A 9512-nucleotide genomic window follows, 5' to 3' on the forward strand; every position below is an offset into this window, starting at 1 on the left:
GGTCAGAAGGCCGCTGGTCTCGGTAGCGTCGTATGTTGACATGTGTGCGTGAGTTGTGATTGGCGGGGAGATCCGCTGATGGAGGACAGGGTGTTGTTTTCTGCCTGCGTCCATTCAGCTCATATAAAGAGCGAGCTGAGGGGAGAGGAGCGAAGGGAACTCACGGAGTCTAAACTTGAACACACTCTGCTCGCAACTCTTCAAGGTGAGTGCAAGACTCCTACGCCGCTTTTCATAATTTACATTTACAGTACGACAAAAACTGTACGTACGCGGTGACTTCAAGTATTGATATGTTAAATTAACCCGTGTGTTTACTTCTGAAGAAAGCAGGTGTGTTACTCACCGGTTTTTGCGTGACAATGTCAAAAACGCTCGTTAGGTGCTGTGTGTGGCAGTAACAGTTTATTCGTGGACCTGACACACGCGTGGGGCCTAATGTTAACAAATATATTAAAGACAGCTCTTACTGCCGCAATGTGAAGTTATGGCGGAAACTGGTCCGTCAGCTAAATCGTCCGGGTAGCTGCAGTCATGAACGGTCATCGTCGTTTCCAGTAAATGCCCTTTCACCCAGTTGGGCTCTGTTCGGTCTGTCTGACTGTCTGTCTCTCACTCGTACATGAGCTCCAGGTATCTACATGTAATCACACGTTACATGTTGATTATATGTCATTTATACATCTGTAATATTGTTGCCAAGGTTACTCGTGGCTAATAATTTCACGTTCGTCATTCACCTAAAAGTAGCTTCAAGAGAGAAACGTTTAGGTGTGTTTAAATAACAAACAGACATTATTCGAATACATTTTGCATTCTTACATACTTACTGTACGTATTGGTTGCTCGTTTGTTATTCCTGGCGTTAATGTAGCTTTTGGGGAAAGTGTGGACGGGCTAACTTTACATCATGTATCAGATTTAGGCCATTCGACTCACTTAAACTGGGTAACGAGCTAACTGGGTAATTGTGTAATCTGGCAAACGTGAGCTGTCCTTAGTTTGAGTGGCTTACTTGCGCGATCAATACTTGTCAATAACCTTATTCGTCACCCTAGCTAGCTGTTAGGTAACTTGCTGTTTATCTCTCTTGGAATGTGGTTAATCATGTGATATTGGTTAGATGCATTCCAACCTACTCAATTTCCCAACAAATGTATGTCAGATCAGTAAGAGGCCTCTTTATTTATAACATTACATTACATTACATTACGATCATTTGGCAGACGCTTTTATCCAAAGCGACTTACATTACATTACCACCCTTCGCAGAGGGGGGAGCAATTGAGGGTTCGGTGCCTTGCTCAGGCGCACCTCGGCAGGGGCTCGAACCGGCGACCCTCCGGTTCCCACTGAGCCACTGCCTCACCATAAATATAAATAAATGACGATGCAGAGCTAACACTACAAATTCCACCGGTCTTTATCTTGTGACTTATCTGTCTGTCTATCTTTCTGTCTGTCTATCTTTCTGTCTTTCTATCTGTCTCGTACAGTATGCCTGGATCAGCCTCAGCTAGCTGCATGGGACCATGGCCTCAAGATGTGGGCGTTATTGCCATGGAAGTGTACTTCCCCTCGCAGTATGTGGAGCAGTCTGAGCTGGAACAGTTTGACGGTGTATCAGCCGGTAAATACACCGTGGGCCTGGGCCAGGCTCGTATGGGCTTCTGCTCGGACCGTGAGGACATCAACTCCCTGTGCCTGACGGTGGTCCAGAGACTAATGGAGAGGAACGGCCTGTCTTACAACAGCGTGGGTCGGCTGGAGGTCGGCACCGAGACCATCATCGACAAGTCTAAATCTGTGAAGACGGTTATCATGCAGCTGTTTGAGGACTCTGGCAACACAGATGTAGAAGGCATTGACACTACCAATGCCTGTTACGGCGGCACGGCGGCACTCTTCAATGCTGTCAACTGGGTGGAGTCCAGCTCCTGGGATGGTGAGACAACATGTTGCATTTCAGTGATACACTACAGTTACACTGTGTACTCTACACTGCCGTTGGCATTGCACTGATTGATACAATGGAACAACATTGCGCTATTTAAATGTAGAAGGGAGATTTGTTTTCCTCTAAACTGTGTATTTTCCTCTCTTTATAGGGCGTTATGCATTGGTGGTAGCAGGGGATATTGCCGTCTATGCCACAGGAAGTGCTCGGCCTACAGGGGGCGCTGGTGCAGTGGCCATGCTGGTCGGTTCAAATGCTCCTTTGGCCTTTGACAGAGGTCAGTACACAGATGTAACATGCAGTCGTAGTTACAGAATACTCTACATGTTAAGCATGATGTAATGAGCACCACCTTTACAATGTCTTTGTGTTTTGTCTTTGGTTAAGGCCTGCGAGGAACCCATATGCAGCATGCGTACGACTTTTACAAGCCCGACCTTATGTCCGAGTACCCTGTGGTGGATGGAAAGCTCTCTATTGAGTGCTACCTCAGTGCCTTGGACCGCTGCTACGCCGTTTACCGCAACAAGATCCATGCACAGTGGCAGAGAGGTGAGTGTAAATAGTTTTCTAATTCCACTGTAATTATACATGACATGTTGTTAAATCAGAGTATAAGGAGAAGCAGTACAGTAAGAGAACAAAGAGCATAAAGTGAAAGGACAAAGTGAGGTGACTTGAAGGATCAAACCTTAAATCCCTTAAGAGGGATAAGGACATTACCCTTAACCTTAAACAGGATTTATATAGCATCCTGGACTTAGAAGCTTACTCAAGTTCAGGGACCATACCAGATTTGGTGAAATGGACCATAATAAACAATGGCACATTCCTGAAATCACACCCAAAATAATCAAGAACCACGTTTCCTGACTCATTGCTGATGTGTTTTTGTTGACAGATGGCTCAGAGAACTCCTTCAGCCTGGAGGACTTTGGGTATTTAGTTTTCCACTCCCCGTACTGCAAGCTGGTGCAGAAGTCACTGGCTCGTCTGATGCTCAACGACTTCCTGAGCCAATCGAACCCCAACACTGAGACGGGACCCTTCGTGGGTTTGGACTCCTTCAGGTATATACTGACAATACTCCCAACACTGGACAGGGCACAGGAGGGTGGATGCTGCGTAAAGGAACACCGCATATGCACATAAAGACGCAGCTTACACACAATGTCTAGTTCAGGTGTCAGATACATGAGAAGCTGTAACCGCTTTTCACATTCACTCTCCCAGCCATTATCTTTGCTCTGTGGCAGTCTGTGAGGCTTTTTACAGAGTAAGATGACAACAAGTAGACTATTTGTTTGACTATTCAAAGTTTCATTTCCACACTAGATGGAAGATATGATCACTATCTCGATCATATCTTTACTACTTAAGCAGTGCCTGTGTTTTCCCTCTCATCTGTAATTTTACACCGCTGCGTATAATGTTTCCTTTATTATGCGACACAAAAGAATGCCCCTTTCACGTTGTCAGGATTTGTTTGCTTATCATTTCTCTGTTGTTGCAGAGGCGTGAAGCCGGAAGAGACTTACTTTGACCGGGACGTGGAAAAAGCCTTCATGAAAGCCAGCGCGGATCTGTTTGAGAGGAAAACCAAGCCTTCCCTCCTCATCTCCAATCAGAACGGAAACATGTACACCCCGTCTGTTTACGGCTGCTTGGCGTCCCTCCTGGCACAGTACGATTCACTTCATCATTTTCCCTGCAATTTATCAATGATCAAATTTTAGCTGGAATCAGAATAGAGACTGACACTCGATCGTGTGTGTGTTGCAGACGTTCTCCCTCTGAGCTGGCAGGTCAAAGGATCGGTGTGTTTTCGTACGGCTCAGGGTTTGCTGCTACACTGTATTCTATCAGAGTAACACAGGACCACACACCTGGTGAGTGAGAAACACACTGTACTGTACACTGCATCCCACTGTGATATTAAAAGCACACAATAAACACAATAAAGTAGTTGTATGAAGTGGTAAGATGCCATGTAAAATGTTTCAAATCTTTGTTGTAGGCTCTAGCCTGGATAAACTCTTGTCCAGTCTGAGTGATCTGAGCGTGAGGCTGGACTCCAGAAACAAAATGTCTCCTGCTGACTTCACCGAGCAGATGAAGCTGAGACAGGAGTCCCACCACCTGGGTAAGAATGTAACGTCTTAGCTGTAGGTCAGAGACAGTTAAAACATGAACGTACTTGTATTTGTAATGTTGCCAATTAAATATGTAGGTAAAATCACAGCTTTCTGTTTTTTATACCGTCTCATTTCATTTATATGTCCCTCCAGCCAGCTACGTCCCCCGAGGATCAGTGGACGATCTGTTCCCAGGAACATGGTACTTGACTCGAGTGGATGACAAACACCGGAGGGAATACGCCCGGCGACCTATTAACGACGACCTGCCAGCAGAGTCTGAACTGGTTCGATCCAGCTCTACCACAGAGGTATTATATTACAATTACACCCATCCACAACCAAGCAGGTTTCTTGTAATCACTGCTATTCAAACGCTTAAATTGTCAGTTAAAGTAAGACTAATCATTCTGCAACATGAAAAACAGACACATACCGATCGATAGCTGAGAAAGATCATTTGTTTAGTGGGTAGGTTTCCATAGCGGCCGGTGTTTACAGGCTGTGAAACACATTAGTATCCACCACATGATTTGTCCGTCAAAGCTCTGGAGCAGACACAATCTCTTATTATGCCACATAAACACATTCCTCTCCTTTTTTTCCAGCACATCCCCAGCCCAGCAAAAAAGATGCCTCGCATCCCTGCAACCACAGCTGGCGCCGACAGCACCATTAGCAACGGAGACCTCTGATCTTACCTCTGGGAGGTAAATGGGTCCAGTAATTTGGAAACCATGAAAACTAGACAACAGTAGAGGTCACGAAGATAGCTGGACAAGAAACTATATTTCAAAATCATCATAGTAGATCTCACTATTTTCCGCAGTGTGAAGGCCTCTGGACACTGGTGAACTGCCTGCGCTCCCTGCAATCATCCCCTATATCTTATACTGTTCTACAGTAAACTCCTTCCAGCTTGAGTTTATGTCCATTGGCTTCAGCTGCACAATGGTCGCATGTATTTTCGGAGGACAGGAGGAAGACATTTGCAGTTAGTGTTAGTGTTACTATCATGTTACACCCACAGACTTCTTCCGGCATCTGGCCAGCGAGTTTGGGGAAATTTAGCTAATTAAAAATGGCTTCAGACCTCCTGCTGATTTAAAAGAACAGAGGGAAGTGGGCCTCAACTGTGTTTATGCATCAAAACAGTGCTGCTTCTGTCATGACAACCTGCCATGACAACTCCTACAACCCTTTCCTCCGCCGTATGTGTTCAATACCTCAATTTGCAACAGATGAATAATGTGTAAAAAATGGGACACTCCAGGTTCTTCAATGACCAAATGTGACCAAAAATATCAGGGACAGTGTGATTGAAGACATTATGTGCCTGCTGTAGCTGAAATCAGGCACGTCAACACGTTCACCTGGTGAAACATTGATCCACGGAGACGATGTGGAATATCTCATTCTGAATCATTTTCATTTGTTTAGCCTCAGAAACATCATCTCTGGCAGTTCTGTTGGAGATGAAATAACCCTAACTAATGTGAAGCTACAGATGTTTGATGGTAACGATCCGCCAAGGGTGATACACGTCCCTTTTGTTTTTTCCCATTTGTCATTTTTTAACCTATGAACCGTCTGAACCCATTGGTGTGTTTGTCGGCGTCCTCTTTCTTTATACTTTGCCCCATTGTCAGATATTGCAAATTCATAACAAGGTCAACATGAAATTTGATCAGCAACAAGTAAGAACTAAGTTGATGTTGTGTAACATTCAACTGTTCTGAACCCCTTCAACATTTAAATGATGTGCTGGACTCCTTCCTTTAAATCCACACAGTCTGGCAGTAATGGTCAAAGATAAGAATTTAAGCTATTCCCCCTCGAAAAATGCTCTCAGTATGAACTTCAATGTTATCGTTGCTTTTTTTCATGTCTGGTTCCATGAAATGGTTGTGAGATAACATTAAGGCTCATTGTCTTCAGTTTTCTGTGTTTTGAAACAAATGAACAAATCCACATATGCACCAATTTTCACTGTAGTTTAACGTTCTAAAGGCTTTTATGTTTACAGCTTCTAAAACTCGGTGTTAACTGCGATTTGAAATTCGAATTACACTACACTTCAGTCATAAAAGGGAAAGATAATCACTTCAAATTCCTGGGTTTCTGTTTTTCTACACAAGAACTGAAATTAATGAGCTGTATCATTTGTCTTATAATATATGCCTTAATATCAACAGACTCTCGTGTAAAGAGGTTGTGTTCACTTCAGCTGTTTAGTCTACAACCACATATTCTCTCTCTCCTCTTGTCATTGAGATTGGAGACATCACAATAATTCTAAACGCATCAAGGGACCAAATGTTGAATTTGGTAGAACTCAGGCAAACATCAGCCTTAAATATAACGGAGTTGGTGTCCCATCTGCTGGATTCTCACCTGGTGGTGTCCAGTAACAGGCTTGGAGGCTCACAGAGGTTTCGACGCCTTACAATAAGCAAGTTCTTTTTCTCCAGATGATGTACAGATATGCTTTTTTTTTTTAATTGGTACAGTCTGGAGGCATCAAGTCACACCAGCACTCATGACAGCAACATTTAACTTCAAATTCAACTCATTTGAAGGGAGTCACTATGTCATTTGATACAGTCTGCTCTTCGAGAATATTAACATTAGCAAGAGCACTGGTTTGATCAGAGGCGGTAGCTTTTGTTTGTAGTATCCTAGCAGATTCTGGTGTGACCGTGTTCTCTGTGACTTGGCATCTGTGTCAGAGGTCCGATGGTCTTACCAGTTTTGTTGGTAATGTACAGTACAAACTGTAAAGTTGTTTATATCTTGTAGATATAAATGAATAGATGGTTCATTTCATTTGTTTTATCCAAGCAGTTTGTGTGTAATGAGAGAAACTGAAGAATAAATTTTGATTTTAAAATATTTTGTCTGTGCTTGTGACATAAAGGTTTCACCAACAACATAGACGAACGGGTAAGAACGTCAAGAAATACAGTTAAGTTTAAGTTCATGAACATATGTAAAGTAAAGACAAAGTTGTGGTAGAGAAGTGGAGACGGGTGGATAATATCAAGCTGCCCAGCAGTGTCAGCCAGTAGCGTCTGTCTGCAAGTTCCTGGGACACTGCAACAGTTAAAAGTAGAAAAAACAAGCAGGAAGTGCAACACTTAACACAGAAGACTACAATTATTAAGTCAATGAGATTTTCACGAAAGGCCAACAACTCTTGGGAGGTACCAGAAGTGCCACTACATCATAAATGAACATGTAATCTCATTATATCGATACATTATCACGTTAGATAATTCATGTGAGGTGTGACCGAGGCTTAAATGCTCTTTCAGCTTTGCAATAGATTGAATATACAGTACCAGATTGCAGCGTTGAATGCCTTGATTGACAGACAAGAGGACTCCAAAGTCTGAAAAAATACTTTTATTTAGGCAATGAGTGAGTCACAGTTCATAGTGGTTCTTCTGTGTGAGATGTTTGACATTCTGCTGAGGTTAGGACTTCGCACAGGCTGAGCTGCAACTCCTCCTGGATGGTGGCATTTGGTTGATGGTGCTGAGAGACTTGTATGCTCAACCCAAGATCAACCATAAGATGGCAGCATATATGTACATATTAGAAGAACAAATGTTTGACAGGGAAGGAAGCACAATAAACTATGACATAGTGGAAAGGGTTAGTTTAAGCAATGTTTGTGTTCTTAGTGTATTTGCAAGAGAAGCTTGTGTACTGTAAGAGGAAATCACATGTGGTTACACACATCCGGACAGACAGCTGCTTGGGCTGAGCTGCAAACACACTTGATGTCTTTATTTTTGGGCTTTCGTGTGTGGTTAGGGAGGCAGTAGCTCAGTGGGTAGAGCTTCCGCTGAGGAACTGGAAGGTCACCGGTTCAAGCCCCTGCCGAGGTGCCCCTGAGCAAGGCATCGAACCCTCAATTGCTCCCCCCTCTGCGAAGGGTGGTAATGTAATGTAAGTAGCTTTGGATAAAAGCGTCTGCCAAAATGATCGTAATAATAATAATAATGGTTATTTCTTATCAACAACTGAAATGTGCGGAACAGGACTCCAGTACTTAATTATCAAAGTAAATATGTAAACAAATAACCCAATAATATTTCATGTAAAACTAAAACCAATTGGCTTCACGTGGATAAAAGAGAGTAGAATAGAAAGAAACTGAACAGAAATTGGCTGAAAGTGAGAAATTGCATGAAAATGAGAATTATAGCATTGCTGCCTTCCCCTTATGCCAGTGGTTCTCAAACTTTTTGTTTCGTGCCCCCCTTTTATAAGATCATCATCAAGTTTTTCGACTGAGCAACTGACCGATGGGGGGCGGTAGGGACAGTGGTCCCGGTGGCCAGAAATAATCTAAAAGCAAGTACAGGGGGACGCCTGACTCACTGGTGTATAAACTATATGGAAAGGCTGCAAAGGCAAGGCTGACCCAACTTATAATGAAACTTCCCACAAGTATTTATTCTTTCTGCAACCTTTATGTGACTTTATTTTTGCAGCCATTCTCCTCACAGATTGGCTCTATGCTCTCAAAGATCTTTATTTCTCTTATATCCTATCAAGATGATGATTAAAAGTCATGAACACTACACGGGTGTTCCTAATGATGGGGTCAATAAAATGTCTCCTTTCTTGGCTGTTCAACATCATGCCACAGATGCCTAAAGTTAAGAATAAAGAGCCAGTGCATTTAGCTTGCTGAGAGCAGGAATGTCCTGTAGAGCTGCTGCCAGAGTAATGGCTGTTCATTTCTCCACCATAAGTCGCTAGCAGCATCGTTTCAGACATTTTGGAAGTTCATTGAACAGGCCTCACAACCACATTGATTATCCACCGGTATCTGATTACTTTGTACAGCTATCACAGGCTACAATCAATAATTTGATCGATTTTAATGCGAAGGAGATGTGATCCATTGCATGAGGCGTAGTGGTCACACAAGATACTGATCAGTACTATCTTCTTTTTTCGAGAACCCCATGACTAACAAACGTCTCCCTCATCACAGCAAATCAATAGATCAGTGCTTAAAGAATCTATTTGTTGACTGATTTATGTGTATTACCTTTGAACTCAATTGTTGATATGTTGATCTATGTTTATTTTGCACAAAATATAGTACATTAGATGAAGTCTTTATTATCTCCAAGGAGCGCTTGGTGTACAACAAGCAGTCGAACAAAAAGACAAGACATTGATAACATAGACAAGACAACATTCATGCACAATACACACCACTGTGCTCTTTACAGGCAGCTGCAGGTAAAAAGGGGTTTTTTGGAGGGTCTATGGCTCAATGGGAGCAACTGAAACGGAAACAGAGCACGACTGTGGTCAGAGATGATCGCACAGCCGCTCATAGTGGCCCTGACCACATGCAGATGGGACAGCTCAGTTCCACCATCGAGACTCAGAGA

The 9512-nt window shown here is 43.0% G+C and overlaps 1 protein-coding gene across 3 annotated transcripts; it reads left to right on the forward strand.

The window, feature by feature from the left end:
* The first annotated feature begins 58 nt into the window (after positions 1 to 58).
* hmgcs1 (3-hydroxy-3-methylglutaryl-CoA synthase 1 (soluble)) lies at positions 59 to 6984 on the forward strand. Of its 3 annotated transcripts, none has more exons than XM_076164093.1 (10): positions 59 to 205; positions 1497 to 1945; positions 2109 to 2234; positions 2345 to 2509; positions 2859 to 3027; positions 3471 to 3641; positions 3740 to 3846; positions 3975 to 4100; positions 4246 to 4403; positions 4701 to 6984. In XM_076164093.1, exons 2-10 carry the CDS (start codon positions 1498 to 1500, stop codon positions 4785 to 4787), a joined length of 1557 nt encoding a protein of 518 aa, XP_076020208.1. In that variant the 5' UTR covers positions 59 to 205; position 1497; the 3' UTR covers positions 4788 to 6984. The 3 variants fall into 3 exon arrangements, with proteins under 3 accessions (XP_076020208.1, XP_076020207.1, XP_076020209.1); XM_076164092.1 differs by lacking the exon at positions 59 to 205 and adding an exon at positions 518 to 633; XM_076164094.1 differs by lacking the exon at positions 59 to 205 and adding an exon at positions 521 to 703.
* The last annotated feature ends 2528 nt before the right edge of the window (positions 6985 to 9512 follow it).

This window comes from Genypterus blacodes, unplaced genomic scaffold, assembly GCF_046128005.1.
Source record: "Genypterus blacodes isolate CSIRO-AG114 ecotype Tasmania unplaced genomic scaffold, CSIRO-AGI_Gbla_v1 ptg000133l_1, whole genome shotgun sequence".
Classification (NCBI taxonomy): domain Eukaryota; kingdom Metazoa; phylum Chordata; class Actinopteri; order Ophidiiformes; family Ophidiidae; genus Genypterus; species Genypterus blacodes.

What these genes read in the sequence shown, in the direction of transcription:
- hmgcs1 (XM_076164092.1), top strand. An exon ending in AACACAGGACCACACACCTG is followed by an intron (nt 3,847 to 3,974) that starts GTGAGTGAGAAA and finishes TCTTTGTTGTAG; the next exon opens with GCTCTAGCCTGGATAAACTC. An exon ending in GATCCAGCTCTACCACAGAG is followed by an intron (nt 4,404 to 4,700) that starts GTATTATATTAC and finishes CTTTTTTTCCAG; the next exon opens with CACATCCCCAGCCCAGCAAA.